The following is a 17,796-nucleotide window of genomic DNA, read 5'->3' on the forward strand; positions in this document are numbered from 1 at the left end:
TTATCCACAGTTACACTTTAGTTGGTCCTGCAACCATAGAGTGCTTAGCTAGTGGCGAGTGGAGTGTGAGCCACCAGCAGTGCCTGGCAGTGTCCTGTGATGAACCTCCCCATGTGGAAAATGCATCGCCAGAGAACGGCCACCGCCTCTATGGCGATATAGCTTATTACTTCTGCTCGGATGGCTACAGCCTGGCTGATAACTCTCAGCTGCTTTGCAATGCAGAAGGGAAGTGGGTGCCTCCAGAGGGCAAGAAGATGCCTTACTGCGTAGCTGATTTCTGTGAAAAGCCATCCACTGTCTCATACAGCATCCTGGAGTCCATCAGTAAAGCCAGGTTTCCAGCCGGCTCCATTGTGAGCTTCAAATGCATGGAAGGCTTTGTTTTAAATACTTCAGCCAAGATTGAGTGCCTTAGAGGAGGCATCTGGAATCCTTCTCCATTGAGCATCCAGTGCATTCCAGTTCGCTGTGGAGAACCTCCCAGCATTGGCAATGGCTATGCCAGTGGGACCAACTACAGCTTTGGAGCAGTGGTGGCATACAGCTGCAACAAAGGGTTCTACATCAAGGGGGAAAAGAAGCGTACCTGTGAAGCCACTGGCAGCTGGAGTGGCAGTTTGCCCACGTGCCACCCAGTGTCGTGTGGAGAACCACCCCAACTTGAGAATGGCTTTATTAAGGTAAAAAACCTTTTTTCTCATCTGCCTAATAGCATCACAAATTGAATACATCTTCATAACTGATGCTGTTTTTTTCTCAAAGAATTCAATTGATTTCCTCAAGATCTCAGTCTTCGCTTGTTTATGAGTGATTTTCCTAGTCACTCCATCTGGAGATGTATAAAGTACTACTGCCAGTTAATAAGCCTTACTCTTTTTACTGCTGTGAAAAAGAATCTGCTTTGAATTAGATTAATAAGTGTGGGATAATTTCTCTGTGTGCTTTAGATGCTAGCATATTTCCTTGCTGAGGTCAGAAGTTGTCCTTTGCCTATCAAATTGCTTTGCAACAATGCCCAAAGTTAAAAATCTTGTGGAAGCCCAGAGCTGTAACACCTCTTTAATCTGTGTTGTGCTAAGGGTAATACTGTGGTAAGGAAGATCAGAAACATTATTGTAAAATTTAGCTTTGAATTTCTTCAGCATTTTTCACCTGAACATTTATCCTCTTTCTTTAAGTCTAGCCACATGGGAGTGTACGTTTGATAAGAATTGGGGTTTTTTTGCATTCCAATTCCCATATGAACTAGCAGTAATAGCAAAAATTTCTGTTTGGACTTCCACACATACACATTTCTAATTAATGCATATAGTTTGGTCGTGTCTTCCGTAGGCAGGTTTACTCCCCTAGGTGTTCATTCCCATTAAAGCCATTTTTTAATAGCTCTGCAACTTTGATAGACTTCTCTGCTGCCTGCTGAAAACTCTGCAACTACATGTGGGACACTTACAAAAGTCCCCTAGTAGTAGTACATCTCAAGACGCCAGCCTTGGATACACATGTAAGCTAAAGAGCTGTAGCTGCACTAGTCCATTTCCTGGCAGCTTTTCTCAATATATTTCTGTCTTTCAGATTACGTTTCTTTTGGTCTCACTGGTCAGGAGAATGCAGAAGGAAATATTTTCTAGATTTGCTCTCTAAACCTTTAATTTTTTCTTCTCTTTTTGATGGTGCTTTCAGATTTCCTGATAGCAGAGTGCACCATTTGAGGAAAGACTTGCTGTATCTCTTATTCATTTATTTGCAGACAGCCTTGTCTGCTGTCTGGAATTCAGCTAAAAGCTAGATCAAGAGAACAAAAATAATGCCGTCAGACACCCACTGCCCCAGTCTCACATCTTCATTACAGATATGTCCTTGTCTTATCTTTTTTACAGGAAACAACTGGGCACTTCTTTGAAAATCAGGCAGATTATCAGTGCGAGTCCGGCTACCATCTGGTTGGGAGCTCAGTATTTATTTGCCAAGCCAATCGACAGTGGTACAGTGAATCACCTCCTCGCTGTGTTCCTCTCAGCTGTGGAAAACCACCACCCATCCAGCATGGCTACTCCAAGGGAGAAACCTTTGATACAGGTTCCAAAGTTGAGTTTTTCTGTGAAGAGGGCTATGAGCTGATTGGAGACGTTTCTTGGACGTGTCAGAAGTCTGGGAAGTGGAACAAAAAGCAAAGCCCAAAATGTGTGCCAACAAAATGTCCAGAACCACCCTTGGCAGAAAATCAGCTGGTTTTGAGGGAAATGACTTATCAAGTTGGTGTTGTACAGTTCTCCTGCAAAGAAGGTTATGTCTTGCATGGCTCCTCTGTACTGAAATGTCTGCCCTCTCAACAGTGGAATGATTCCTTTCCCTTCTGCAAAGTTGTACAGTGTCCTGCGCCTCCATATGTCCCCTTCAGTGACACCTTGACTTCATCCCTTTATTTTGGTAGCACTGTGAAGTACATCTGCGTAGATGGGTTTTTACTGAAGGGTGAGCCAACTATCAGATGCCAGGCTGATGGCTCATGGAGCTTGCCACTGCCAGAGTGTATTCCTGTGGAGTGCCCCCAGCCAGAAGAAATTCAGAATGGCATTGTTGATGTGCAGGGCCTCACCTTCCTCAGCACAGCCCTCTATACATGTAAACCAGGTTTTGAATTGGTGGGGAACACAACTATTCTCTGCGGAGAAGATGGGCAGTGGCTTGGAGGAAGACCAATTTGCAAACCTATTGAATGCCCACGGCCAAAGAAGATCCTCAATGGCAGATACTCATTCACAAACTTCCATTATGGGCAGACAGTTAAGTATTCCTGTGACAGAGGTTTCCAGCTCCAAGGAGAGGAAACACTAAGCTGTCTAGAGACAGGAGAGTGGAGTACAGATGTTCCCTCCTGCAAAGCCATAAATTGCCAGCCCCCTCAGCCTATTGAGAATGGTTTTGTGGAGGGTGCAGATTATAGCTACGGGGCCATGGTTATTTACAGCTGTGTGCCAGGCTTCCAGTTGTCTGGCCTTGCCATGCAGACCTGTGAAGAATCAGGCTGGTCCAGCTCCACTCCTACATGCCTCCCAACAGACTGTGGCCTGCCTCCTCACATTGACTTTGGGGAGTACATGCAGGTTAGACATTGGGAAAAGTATTCCAACACAGAGAGTGTGACAGAGAGCCCCTCCCTTTCACGTACATTACTGGGTGACAATTTGAAGAACTTCAAAAGTTCTTCAAAGGAGAACAGTGCAATGCAGCTGACCACTTTCTTATTTGGAACTATTATTTTATACACGTGTTACTCTGGCTATGAGCTCATGGGAAATCCTGTTCTAGCTTGCCAAGAAGATGGTGCCTGGAATGGCACTGCCCCCTCCTGCGTTTCAATCGAGTGCACCTTGCTGTCACCACCAGATAATGGATTTTTACATTTTACTGAGAACACTCCTGGTAGCATGGTGCAGTATACCTGTAAGCAGGGGTTCACTCTTATTGGCTCTGACACACGACTGTGTTTACAGAATCGGCAGTGGAGTGACACTGCTCCACAATGCAAAGCGATAACATGCAGCTCACCTACACAGCTTATGAATGGGAATGTAAGAGGAGAAAACTACACTTATGGGAGTGTTGTCTACTATGAATGTGATCCTGGCTACCAGTTAAATGGCCCCACAGAGAGGAGATGTCTCGAGAACCAGAAGTGGGATGGTAGTGAACCAATTTGCGTCCCTGCTTCCTGCAGCCCACCAATGGTTTTGGAGAATGGTCAGGTGACTGGGGAGGAATACACATTCCAGAAGCATATAGAGTATAGCTGCAATGAAGGTTTTGTGTTAGATGGGGACAGAAGTAGAGTCTGCCTTACAAATGGAAGCTGGAGTGGAATTACTCCAGTTTGCAAGGCTGTGACCTGCCCTGTGCCACTGCCTCTTCCCAACGGGAGAATGAGTGGCTCAGATTTTGGATTTAGGAAAGAAGTGCAGTATCAGTGCAATGAAGGATATAATCTGCAAGGAGTGTCCACACTTACCTGTCAAAGTGATGGTAACTGGGATTCAGAAGCTCCACACTGTGAGCCAGTCATTTGTGGACCTCCTGAAGACATCTCCCATGGCTTTCTGAATGGCTCGGACTTTACCTATGGGGAATATGCACAGTATGTGTGCTTTCCTGGCTATGAGCTGCATGGTAATCCTTTACGGCAGTGCTTGTCCAATGGCTCCTGGAGTGGAAGCCTTCCATCTTGCCTCCCCTGCGAGTGTCCTGCACCACAGGTTCAGAATGGGGTTGTTCTCGGTGAAGATTTCAGCTGTGGGAAAAGTGTCCAGCTTCAATGCCTGGAGGGCTTCAAACTGCTAGGGCCTTCTGAAATCACCTGTGAGACAGCTGGCAGGTGGAGTGCTGGGTTTCCTCGCTGCGGGCAGATTTCCTGTGGCTCCCCACCCATCATCCCCAACACGTTCATCAACGGGAGCAGCTCTGCAGATGAGAACACTGTCATATATACCTGCTTGACAGGTTTTGTCATGCGGGGGAGTCCAGAACTAACTTGTGTGGAGACAGGTGTCTGGAAAAAGCCATATCCAAGCTGTGAGCTGCTAAGCTGTGGCCCACCACCTTCTGTCCCAAATGCAGAGGTTCTTGGGAGTGCTCATACCTATGGGAGCAAGGTCCAGTACAGGTAAGAACACTGTTGCTGTGATATTTCTGTAAAAGCATTCTGTTAAAGAATGAAGATGGAAGCTTATGCACCCTCAGTTAGTCAAAGTTTTTAGAGGACCTGGAATGAAGTGTATGCTTTATCATTGTGTAAATAGGCAAAGCCCACATCTCCATGCACATACAAAATATTACTTGGACCACAGAGAAAACTCCAGCAGAGTATTTCAGCAAGGTATTTCTTCTGCCCTGGAGCCTTCTTCCTCTCCTCTGAAACACTGTTCTGCAGGTGTAGTTTTTCTAGCAGGTAGCACGAACAGTCAGCAAGGCACAAAATTCCCTTTTTGGCACCCCATTTACTAATTCTTCCTGCTTCAGTTTCATGTTGTAACAATACAGAGAGGCTTATCCCCTGTAATCTCATCTAATACACTGCAACACTGCACTGTCAATAAGTGCTTCTGATGCACACTCTTTTTCACGGACAAGAAAAAGGGATCTCTGTTAGTTTCTTGGAATGTGCACACTGCAAATCTCATTCTCCAATAAGAACTTCAAGTTGCAGTTGGACTTGATGATCTTTAAGGTCTTTTCCAACCTAAGCAATTCCTTGGCAGAAAGGTATATGTTGTTTTGGAAGTAAAAGCAATAAATGGTAGAGGACAGACCTGTGAGGGTAGCGTGTAGGTGAATCTAGCAGAATCAGTCATTCCCCTACATTTTTAACAAGGTGAAGGGGATGTGTTTGTTTGCTTACAAGTAAATCCACTGCTGGCCAGATCCTGCAGGCCAGTTGATTTGATCTTAGTGAAGCACTGTGTGGCACAGAACAAATCAGCCTTGAACTTCTAAGCAAGCAACATACGGTAAGCCTAAGGCTTGGTTTGTCCTTATAAGATAGTAAGATCAGCTTTAGAATTGCTGGAAGTTTCAGATCGGGTATTCAGCAATTGGCAATTGAGAAGCTATAAGAGGTCTTGTCATTCTATCATTATTTAACCAAAAGCCCTCCTTGCAAAGGAAAGGGCAGTAAAGGATCTGCACTGAAGCACTGAATATTCTCAAAGCACTAAACTCACTAACTCATTTTCCCTTGTGGTGCTGCAGCAACAGGAAGCAGTTGAAGTCTGAAACTTCTGGCTATGGCAACTGAATACTTTTGATACAAGCATGATTCTAGCAGGGTGTGCTTATGAACAGCTAATGCTGAGAAATGATAGTCTTTGTAATGAGCAGATCAGTTCATCCCTAGATGTATCTTTGTGGTCAGGTGTTTATGCTCTTGTTGCAGATGCCTGGAGGGTTACACATTGGTGACAGAGGTGGATGTATGCACTTGTCAGGAAGATGGACAGTGGTCTCCTCAAAGTATTTCCTGTTGCCCCAGAAAGTGTTCTCTCCCAGGAAATATCACCCATGTCATAGTACATGGGGACAACTTCACTGTGAGCACAAACATCACTTTGTCATGTGTAGAAGGCTACACTCTGGTGGGAGCAAGCACATCCACATGCAAGGTATACTGTTATCTGCACTGTTTTATTTTGCAGTCTCTTTCAAATTCAGGAGTCCTCTTTTTTTGCCTAGTTAGCTTTTGGCTTTTAAATGTGCACAACAAAAAAAGTGTAAAGCATGTCCTGCAAAATGTGGTATGCCTTCTTGTTCTCCAGTAGGAACAATTAACAGTTTTCTTCACGTAGATTTTCAGAACTGGTAATTGACATTTTATTCTTTTGTCAAAAACTAACGCTGTCCTTTTAAAAGCATTCATTTTATCACACTTCAGAGATTAAGTCAGGTACTTCTCACAGGATTAGTACTTCTTGCTAGAGAAGGACTGCTCTTATTTTGCCCTTACAAAGATCAATTGAAGTAGGGTTTAAATGTGCTTGATGATTTTCTGTTCAGGTAACAGGCTGCCTTCAGAGGACAGGGGTGGGCAGCTGAAGCACTTAGTCATGATATTAAATTTTCAGGCAGGAGAAAAGTACAGAACATGAAATTGGGCAGTTCTCATTTTTCTTGTGTTGTGTTCTATGAGCTGTTAGGTGACCTTGTACAAAGGAACTTGCTTTTGAAGGTTCTTTCTCCATTAATACTTTGTTCTTCCCTTGCTGTCCAAGCTAAGCACTTCTTTCAAAGCTAAATTCCAGCCTTTGTTGACTCTCTAGAGATGTTACTTACATTGCTGAGTTTTGTTAAGGATTTCACAGATAGCATTACATTAACCACGTCTGTAAGCCCACAGCTATTGGATGTTTCTGCTATGACTTCTCTACATTTTTCATTTAAGTACAAACTTAGCATGCAGAATGATGCTTCACACTTTTTTTATCACGCTTATTTTTCAGGAAAGTGGCGTTTGGATGCCAGAGTTTTCTGATGACATTTGCATTCCTGTGTCATGTGGGATCCCAGAATCTCCAGAGCATGGATTTGTGGTTGGCACCAAATTCAATTATAAAGAAGTGGTTCTTTATAAATGTGATTCTGGCTATGAATTACAAGTAAGCAAACTCATTCCCTGGCACTCTAAACTTTTAGTTGTCTTTTCCTGTTCTTATGTGATGACAGAGAATATATTATGCCTGCTCTGCATTAGTGCATACCCTTGGCTGCTACAGAAGTTCAGTATCTGCTTTTATTACTGTATATAGAATGCTCCCAGTCTGTCTGGGGTATTTTTTCGGTGTGTTAATGAAATAACTGAAGCAAATACAAACATCCTGCGCAAGGATATGTATTCAGCGAATGCCTTTCAGCATTATTTTTTCAGTGAAGATTATTTCAGCCTTCTGAAATCATATTACTTAATTTTTTTTTATTACTTCTGTGAGCAATGATACATACTTCTGGTCTTAAGTCACAGAAGAATTGATTTCTCACATGTTGCTCTTGTACTAGCTCTCTGATCTCAGATCATATTCTTCCCTCAATTTCACATCATTCCAAGTACTGTGAGTTCAAAAGTCAAAGCTCGTGAGAAATGCTACTGCCCTCAGTTCTGTGATATTGCTAGATGGTGTACAAATTATTTCTTTTTCTCTTTCCTTTTTATGAGACAGACTGCAGTTTGTTTAATGGCAGCTGTATGCACTCGTGGAGGTGGGAACACCTCCATGTTGTTTTTATTATGAGCACTGTTACCTCTGGCTGAGTTCTGGAGCACCTCTGATGTCGAGTTATCAGGATGCATGCTAACCACGTTAGAGTTCCATCAGGTGTTTTCAAAAGCTGCAGTGAATTCATAAGTTGGTCTCTGAGGCACAGCATGGCTATAATGAGCCCCAGGGGATGCCAGTATACAGGACACTCAGCAAGGGGTCCTCAGGACAGAGGCTGTCTCTCCCTTCTATGTTCCATGTATACAAGCAAAATCCAGTGTCACGCTTCTACTGCAGTAACACCAATGATAAATGTAAACTTTATGTACTTGGTCACTCAGTATTTATAAAAAGGAGAGTTTAGAGAGTGCACAGGTAACGACAAATCTCATTTGCATTGTATTGCCACGTGTAATAACACTAGGGATGAAGGGTTGAGTTGATATTTAGATAGATAGAGTTGCTGTTAAACGTGGTTTTTGGTGTTAAGAGGCCAGCTTTTGTATAGTAAAAAATTGATCCATGCTTTATACACCAGCTTTGCCACCTAGTGTCAATTTGTTCTCCTGTATTTTTATATTTTTCCTCTAGAAAGTTCAGCCCACTCCATATAGTGCCATACAGCACTTATTCCAGACAGCTGCCCTTCTCATTGGGCTTGATTTGTAATTAGAGCGTATTAATTCAAGGGAGAATTTTGGATGTTCTTCAAGTTTTGGATTAAAATAAGAAATTAGTAAAATATGCACATGAGAAAGAAATAATATTGTTTATTACCAAATTTAAAGCAGGAGTGCTTGGGACATGATGAAAGTCTGTGTAGTGTGTTTACAAACCGTAGGCTTGAATTGTTGTTGAAAAGAATGCAAGTTTAATTTTCACTAAGTGGGTACTGGAAGGAGTCGTGCCATGGTAACACATTCCTGGGACAAAGAATGGCAAAACTGACAAAAGCAATGGTACTCCAGGGAGACAGACAAGGGAAATGACTAACTAACCTCAAGCAATTGGTCTGCAAACAATAATCTGCACTTTCCCACTCTGCTTGGGCTGTAGCATTCAGCTCCCTGTTTATGTGGGTTGCACATAGAGGGAAAGTTCAGTGGGCTTGCTGGATTAGAGTTAAAGGGAGAAAAAAGGTGAAATTGTTTTTTGAGTATTGTCTCTTGTTTCACAGGGTGATACAGAACGGACTTGCCAAGAAGACAAGCTTTGGAGTGGCTCAGTGCCAACATGCAGAAGTATGTTCCATATGAGTTTCTCACTTGATGAATGTGGTCAGGGGTGGTTTTAACCAGAAAACACAGTGTTTTGTAACTGATTTATAACTCACAGTGTCTTCGTATGTCTAAAACATTTTGGTAAATAACACAGATTGCACCCCGGGAGATGTCCAGAATTACTGCTGTATACAGGTAACAGCGTGAAGGAAATCACTACACCTTCCCACCTCTGTGCCCCTGTGCCCCTAAGGAAGCTGGGCAAACGAGTTCCACAGCAGCTGATGTTGAATACTTCCACTTTTGTATGCTTTACTTCAGACATAGGGCTCTGTGCCCAACGGAGCTTTTGACATCCTTTCTGCTGTTTTGTCTTTGTGCATCTTCTGATAAGTCGAAGGAAAATTATTAATGATGTATTGCATTAACTTCATGCTTAAATAAGATGAGAACAGTAGAATTTTTCTGCAACTTTGAACAAAGAGTATCAGTAACAAATTGGGAGGGCTGTATTCCTTTATGAGATTATTGATACAAGAAATAACTGTCGCGTTGCAGATTATTCTCTGTTTTGGAAGGGCGGTGTCTGAAATCTAAGCAGTGCCACTTTGAGATCATGGTTTCTGGGATTTCTAAGGTTCTTTGACCACCTTAGTTACGAACAGCTGCAGATATAATTCTATGGATACTGGTTTTCAAGGGTACTTGGATTCTGCGAGATGGCTGATTCCCTCTGACTGCAGTGCCAAAACAGAAGTTGTCTACATAAACACTTCATGGTGTTCAGCTGTTGACTTTAGGTGTCAACTGTGTAATTTCTCAACTGTGTGGCTTCCTGCCAGTACAGCCACAATTGATTTTGTCTTTCAGCAGTAATCAGGAGCACGAAGCATGACTCTGCTACTGTTCTGCTACTCAGCAGCAAATATCTAGGAATGCCCTTACAATCACTGTGCTATTCTTTCCCTGTTTCTCACAGTGAAAACACTGGAGAAGCTGTGAGCAGGACAGGCTGTATGCTGTGTGCACTATATCTGGAGCATATTCCCTTAAATTACAGGAGTATCTTGTGGGCCCCCAGAGATGATCGAAAATGGATCTGTTCAAGGAGAAGAGTTCCTGTTTGGCAGTGAGGCTTTTTACAGCTGTGACCCTGGTTTTGAACTACAGGGACCAAGCCGAAGAATTTGCCACGTTGACAAGAAGTGGAGCCCCACTGCTCCTTTCTGTAGGAGTAAGTAGCAAAGCAGAGCAACATGTTGGCAGTTCTCCCAGTGGAGCTAACTGGCAGAGTGCTTTGGTTGGCTTCCACCTGGTCTCCCTGTCCAGCTGGAGGGCTCTAACTGAAGGAGCTAGAGGGAAAGCTAGCTAAAGAGCTCTCGTTGACAGTCTCTCTCAGGCCTAAAGGGAACTCATTTTAGCATATTAAAGCAGCACAAGCATAATTCTATGCTCAGGTTGCTGGAGGAGGAATGTTACATTTTATTTGCCTTACATTAAGATGTGCAAGGCCTTGATCATGACAGGCTGTGGAGGTTTGACTCTGCAGTGCAAAGGCTGATATATCCTGGAACCTTTGCATGTCTGGAGATCAAGAGTTTTCTTCTTAGGAAAAAATCTTGGTTCTGGGCAGCAGTAGACAATTAATTGTACAAGCATGGAAGGAAAGATTTAAGACTTATTTCATACAAGTTGTAAATAATATGGCCAGGCTTTATTATCTCTACCAATAAGTTATTTTCCATCTTCTTGAGGTGACGTCCTATCACTTGGATTCTTCCCTCTTAGCTTTGATGAGTGCCTAGTCTCCACTTTGCGACCAGTACAAGGGCGCACAGTCTTTTGTAACTGCTCTCATTTTTGTTGGAGACATCCTGAGACCATCTTCTACTGTATACGGATCAGGGGAGCCTGAAAATGCAGCCTCTGGTTTGCTCACAAGAAATATTCTGTATCGCCATCTGGTTGAATGCATCTCATGACTTACATCATGACCATCTTACTGTCAGATGCATTAGGACAGGCTCTCTCTCTGGAGTCTGCAGCTTGAATCCCAGGAGAGAGGGCAGTTGTAAAACCCTTCTCCATACTGTGTTTCCCAACCTCTTCCCATCTTTCCATTAATTCCATCTGTGAATAGAGCTGTTAGACAGGGTGTACAAGCTGGGCAGAATGAACTTTTTGGTTTGTACAATACCAAAAGCTTTCCTTCTTTTCTAGGAATTACTTGCGGGCTGCATCCCACAGTAGAAAAAGCAGAGGCCATTTCTACAGGAAACACGTACAGAAGTAATGTAACCTTTGTGTGCAGCTCTGGCTACCATCTTGTTGGACCCCAGAATATCACATGTCTTGCCAATGGGAGCTGGAGTAAGCCATTACCACTGTGTGAAGGTAAACATTTTTGTAGCCTGGCATGTAGCCTGTAGATTTTGTAGCCTGGCGTGCACTAATTTGGAGTAAGGAGTAGCTTCCCTGATATGCTGGTGTATCACATGGTCCAGGGAGTGAGCTGTTTTTTGGAAGCAGTTCAGTGATATGTATTGAAAATGGTGCCTGAAAAAATGATATGTGTCAAAAGGAACAGTATCTGTTACTAAATCAGGAGATGTAGACATCATTTTTCCGTAGCTCTTATTCTGCAACTTTATAATCTTAGTGAAAGATGGCATTGTTTACAGTCTCAGAAAATCAAAGCATTAACGAAAGACAATGGACTCAGAAATGTGGGTCTTCTCTCAGCAACTTCTGAAGTCAGTTGCCACGTTGACATTATTTCTCTGAATTTTGAGCCCAAATTCAGCAACAGGATTGTGTTAAGGTCAGTATCAGCAGCTCAGCCTTTGGCCTTCACAATCCTCCTTTGAACAAATACTGTGAATGCCTGACATACCAGTCTGCATGCTGGTGCTTTCTGATGCTTCCACAGTAGGCCCTGTTGCAAGAAATACCTGTGTTATGGATTGGGCAGCCACTACTGAGTGGTTAAGAACTAGGCTTTAAACACAAAAACAAAAAGAAGTGAGGTTCTAAATGTGAAGAGATAGTATTGTTGGATGACATTGTTCAAAATATAAAGTGTATAGAAATATAGTGAATTCCAATATAATTTACTTGTAAGTATGAGTTTTGTCCTTTCCTGGCCTTTTAGCCGTGAATGATAGTCTGTGCTTCTCGCTTTTCCTTTAATGGACCAACTTGTCCATTTTTTTTCCACTGCACTCTTTTTCAGGCTGTTCATGTCCCTGCTGCACATGCTCTTGGTCTCCCAGGATAGACTCTAACATTCTGCTTGCTTGCCTTAGTTTCCTTCGGCATTCTCCCGTGGAGCTGACTTTTGATCTCTCCACAACCAGCTGTTCACACAGATTCTAAAGGGACCAACATGCATGTGACAGCTTCACCCAAGTAAGACAAATAATGATCTTCCGCTGAAGGCAGGTGTTAGGTTCTTGTCACCAGAGCTACGAAAACTGTGAGAGGGATCATCAGATGCTGTGCTGGGTGGTCACACAGTACACAGCTCACTGTGCATTGCAGTTCTCCAGTGCTTTGCATACCTTATAGGAGCAATCTGCAAAGTTGACAGGGGAAATCCTCATCAAAGAGGAGATCACAAATACTGTAGGAGGCATCTAAGAGAAGCCACCAACTAGCAGTGTTGAAATAAGCGTGATGTCAAGAAAGACCCACTTGAACAAGGTTGAGTACAACTACTTCCTCCTACCTTTTCTATTCCTGTTGCCTGACTACCATGTGTCTGCCTTTGTTAGTTTAATCTTAAGTCATCCTATTATTCTGACCACTCAGGAAAACTGAATGGTAAATGGGACATGAAGAGAGTCTGTTGTGTAGCAGCAGTAACCCAACCTGGGCTGACTGCCTGCTGGTTTCAGAAACATAGCTGAGAATCTTGAATGGGACAATTAGTAGTTTAAGCATCAGCATCTTGCACCATCCTGCATTTCACCTGGTATTTCTTGTCTATCAAAATGGAAGTTGCAAAGGACTGCAAATTTCTGAGGTATTTCTTAGCAGTGAGAAAGAACCATTCTCATGTTCTGCCCTTTTTACCCAAGTACAAGGTCATAAACGTATCCTCCCCAGCACTGCCAAATTTTCTTGACCTGATAAACATGTGGCTGTAGCATTTATCTGTCACAGGGAGGAGCTCCTTTCCTAGCTTCTGTGCAAGTCTGTACTGTGTCTGCTAAACTCTTTTGGTGATTTTCTTGACTTATTGGTCTGTGGCTGCTACTTTAAACATACTGTATGAGCAGCTCAGGAATTGTTGCAAGTCCAAGTTTAATATCAAGCTGCATTAATGACATCTCGTTCTTTGCAGAGACCAGATGCAAAGCTCCACTTTCTTTGTTGAATGGCAAGGCAATTTATGAAAATAATACAGTTGGCAGTACTATAGCATATTTCTGCAAGAGCGGATACAGTTTGGAAGGAGAACCTACAGCGGAGTGCACAAGGGATGGAAGATGGAGTAATCCTCTGCCTCTCTGTAAACGTGTGTGTTTGCTTTGTTATGAAAAAGGGGTTTTAACTTGGAAGCATTAAAGACTAGATTACTCTTAGTTTATAATGGTAGTAATTGAGAGCAACTTCTGCAGATATTGGTAGAGATATACTGTAATTTTCTTTCGGGGTGGTCAAGAGCAGAATTTGTTATTCATAGTTGAAAAAATTGTTTAAACTAGGTTTGTAAATTTGCTGGTGTGCATCGTGTTTTTATGCAGGAACAAAGGAAGCAGTTACTGACATAGGCCAAAGCATTGTCTTGTCTGAGTGTATTTGCATGACAGTAAAAGAACAAGCTGTGTTCAGTGTAATTCCTTTTATTTGGAATGCTGTTAGTGAATGGAGTCGGTTAGAGTCAGCAACTTGATTCATGAGGAGCAGGTGAGAGAAAAGTGCTTGTTCAGCCTTTGGAAGAGAAGGCAATGGAGACCTCCTTATCTTCCTTTAACTATAGGAAATGCTGAAATAAAGAAGAGCCAAACTTCTGTCAGAGGTTTGTAGTAGTAGATTGAGAGACAGTGAATCCAAGTTGCAACAGAGGAAGATCCAATTGAAGGAAGTTCCAATTGAGTATTTGAAGAAACTGAAATGGGACCAGAGAGGATGTGAAATATATTTAAAAATATATTTAAAAATACTCGTATTTCAGCTGTTCAAGGCCAACCTTGTTGGTCCTGCTTCAAGAAGGTTGGACTAAATGTCTATATAAATTTTCTGTCATTTTATGAAATACCACCTTATAAACATGTCCACTGTGCACGCCTTTAATAGCCATCCCTGTTGTTGTAACTACCTTCGAGATCTTCTGTTGTCTTAGGGTAGTAATTGAGGTATTGTAGGTTTTGTACAGCAGCTGGCTCACAGGATATTTGTTTTATGAAGCTGGATTAATCTCTGATGTATATGAAGTCCAGCCTTTTCCATGCTCATGGTGAGATCAGTAGACCATACAAAAATAGCTCAGTAAGTTTACAGCCAGTAGAAAGTAAGATTATTATAGAATTTTTAAACTCTAATGTCTGTGCTGAGGGATCTGGATTTCATGCTGCTCTGTATTGATCCAGGCCCAAAGATCAAGGAATTGAATGAGTCTGGCTCTTTTTATTGAATTTTTGGCAGTAGGGTTATGACAAGCAGGAAGGAAAGAAAGAATGGTGTGATTGTAAAATGTAAGATACTTTTCACTTACATCTTCCAAGATTTCATTAGAGTATGGTAGCAAGCTTTATGACTGAAGAGAATAAAAACTTTAATCATTATTTTATAACCCAAATCTCATAATTTTACAGCAAATTAAAAATGTGACTTTTGATGAGCATCCATTTCTATGATTTGAAGTTGAAATTTGCAGAAATTCTTCTAAAGTTCCGTTCCTCTCTTTCTCCCTTTTCCTCTTCCCTCATTCCCTTTCTTTCAACAGCAAACCCTTGTCCTGTGCCTTTCATAATCCCAGAGAATGCCCTTCTCTCCGAGGTGGATTTTTACGTTGGGCAGAATGTGTCCATCAGGTGCAGGGAAGGCTATCAGTTGAAAGGGCAGGCTGTGATCACTTGTAATGCTGATGAGACTTGGACTCCTACAACAGCTAAGTGTGAAAGTAAGTAAGGTACAGTACAATACAGTAAGTACAGATCCCTGCAGTTCCATAGGGCTGTTGACAGTGTCTGTATCAAACAGCAAGAACGTGTTAGCATAGCACTCTGTATAGCTGCAGTTATTCAGAATGGAGGGATCTTTTATCTGCATATGGAGAGCTAGTTTGCTTCTAGAGACCCTGGCACATAGGAACAACCGAAGAAGCTCTACGAAAGAGCTTGTTTTTCCTTCTAACAGTTATTTCAGAGTATGTTTATGAGTTGATGGCCACTCGTACTCTTGTCTGTTCGGCTCTAGCTGTTGTTTTCTTCTCAATTTACTTTTTGCAAGCACGGCAGCCAGATTTGCTTGTTGAATGCCCTGAGAATGCCTGTGAGATTATGGTGAAGAAATGGCTATAGGGAAAAACAGACTTTTATTGTATTTATTGACACTGTTGGAAAATCCTTTTTTTCAGAAGATGACTGGAAGATTTTTGGTTTCTTGCAAAAAGTATTGGCTCGTGCAGTACCATCACCCTGCAGACTCAACCTCATGTATATCATGAGACCATCTCATAGTTTCTGCTGTATATGGTTGATTGCTGTGTTACTTAAAACTGCTGTTGCTGGTCATCTCCTTGTGCCCTGCTGTTCATGTGTCACAGGTTTGCCCTGAGTGTGCACACTATGAAGCGCCACTTATTGCATTCTTACCAGAGGTGTCTCAACATCTCCTGAGTCCTATGGATGAAGCACTGGAAATATCATGCAGGCATTGTAGTTCACCAGACTCTGTGTGATTTCTTTTATTTAGAGATATCTTGCGGGCCCCCAGCTCACATAGAGAATGCTTTCATCCGTGGTAGCTTCTATCAGTATGGAGATATGATCACCTACTCATGTTACAGTGGTTACATGCTGGAGGGACCCCTGCGGAGCATTTGCTTAGAAAACGGAACATGGACAACACCACCTACCTGCAAAGGTAAGTCTTTTTTTATGGCAGAAGTATGTTTTTTATTTAAATGTTATTAACTATGAAGGAGTCATTGTAGTTGCAGTAGAAATAAAAGCCAAATTTTTGCTCATTTCAGTGCAGCTGTGATTTCACCCAGGGCATTTTAAGTGCAGAGCATTGCTTTATTTCCACATGAAAGAGAGGACTTCCCCAGTTTTTCTCTATAGTCCTGGGTATCCCTATGGTGTTGTAACCATCACCTTTGATCCTTTCCCTCACATCTTTTGCGAGAAAGTGGCAGAACCCGTCATGTTGCTGACATGCTGAACTGCTTCAAATAAGTACTGCTAGTTGTTTTTTCACAGCCAAAGATGAAGTATTGCAGAAAACGATAGTAAGAGATGCTTAGCCTTTCACTGTGTTTAGAGCTTGGCAGTTCCTGAAAATTCTTTTACAGTAAAGTACTTAAGGATGAGTTGATACAGCTCATTAAGTAGTGCACACCAGGTGCAGAAAATCTGTGATTTTAACAAAATACTAAAGATAGTCTTAACTTTCTACCTTTGACATGCCAGAATGAAGATGACACTTTTGATATATTGACTAAAAAAAACAGTAACAGAAGATTCATATAAATAACCAATTTTGAAGAGAAAAATGGAGGAAACGAACAAAAAAAGATGACAAACTAAACAATATATTCGAATGCTTTCTCGAAAACAAGAGTAAGGCACAGCAAAAGAGTTCCAAGGTCATAGAGCTTTCATTTGAAAAACATTGCCTTGTGCCATTTCCTCTCTCACTCCTGCTACCAGATCAATCTGTAGCTGTGTAACTTAGCTGCATTCTGAAGTTTTATCTCAAATGTTGTAATAGCCACTATAAACTGAGTCTCGTACTTCTCTTCAGAAATGTATTAAAAGCAAAAACCTTAGGGCACATCATTGGCTCATAAACTGTGACATTCCCAGAGTTTGAGAATTCCTGCAGAAGAGGAGAGGTGCCAGAACAGTGACCTGGGAACATTGGAGCCATAATCAAAGTTGTCAGATCTGCCTCTGCTCTTGCAAGTGTCTTAGCAACCAACGTCTAAAATAGAAGTAGCAGTACACCCTCCCTCCATTGCAACCACTCTGTTTAGATGAGAAACCCCTTGGAGCTGGAGGTTTCTATACAGACTAATCAGGGTCCCTTTGTCAGTGTTTTTGGTTTGAATTCTGCCATCGAAACGTTGAGTAGACCTGGCTAATCTGAATTACCTTACTACTTGAAAGCAGACATTCTTATAAAATTCCGGATCCAGTAGTTAAAATTGCCTTGCCTAAAAGTCACAGGTCAGCAGATTGTTTTAAGGAGACGCAGAGGCTGAGAAGTGGAGTTTTGACTTGTGAACATTTCAGGGACAGTGAAGCTGCCCCTGAAAACTGTGTTTTTCCTGGTTGTATGATAATGGCTTGGCACTGCCCTGAAAAATCAGCTGTTAAGCAGGCCAGAGGAGGACATCCATAGTAGAAGCAGCTAAGTTATTTCAGATGTTCATAGGCATCTAAAATTTCTTTTGGAAATGTACACTTATGAACTACAGAGCTCTTTCTGAAAAGCTTACCAAGTAGCTTATTATTTCTTTCTGAGCTATGGTGGCTGTAGAATTCAAGGGATCTCAGCACAAAATCCATTCTTCGTAAGCTAGATATTTAGCAAAACTTTGTGATACTGTCTCCATGTTGTAACACTGCATTCTTCAACTGCCTCTTTGGTATCATCAGTTT

At 42.1% G+C, this 17,796-nt stretch overlaps 1 protein-coding gene across 1 annotated transcript in view; it reads left to right on the forward strand.

Moving 5' to 3' along the window:
• Positions 1-17,796, forward strand: part of SVEP1 (sushi, von Willebrand factor type A, EGF and pentraxin domain containing 1) — a 125,453-nt gene that overhangs the window by 95,252 nt on the left and 12,405 nt on the right. The window contains exons 37-46 of the mRNA XM_042829491.1: positions 11-683; positions 1,881-4,660; positions 5,930-6,155; positions 6,990-7,145; positions 8,920-8,983; positions 10,023-10,196; positions 11,183-11,356; positions 13,308-13,481; positions 14,913-15,089; positions 15,884-16,054. Coding sequence (XP_042685425.1) covers positions 11-683; positions 1,881-4,660; positions 5,930-6,155; positions 6,990-7,145; positions 8,920-8,983; positions 10,023-10,196; positions 11,183-11,356; positions 13,308-13,481; positions 14,913-15,089; positions 15,884-16,054 — 4,769 coding nt within the window. The remainder of the gene's footprint in view (positions 1-10; positions 684-1,880; positions 4,661-5,929; positions 6,156-6,989; positions 7,146-8,919; positions 8,984-10,022; positions 10,197-11,182; positions 11,357-13,307; positions 13,482-14,912; positions 15,090-15,883; positions 16,055-17,796) is intronic.

Source organism: Centrocercus urophasianus, unplaced genomic scaffold, assembly GCF_019232065.1.
Source record: "Centrocercus urophasianus isolate 14NV4802_14NV808 unplaced genomic scaffold, USGS_Curo_1.0 seq_31, whole genome shotgun sequence".
Taxonomy (NCBI): Eukaryota; Metazoa; Chordata; class Aves; order Galliformes; family Phasianidae; genus Centrocercus; species Centrocercus urophasianus.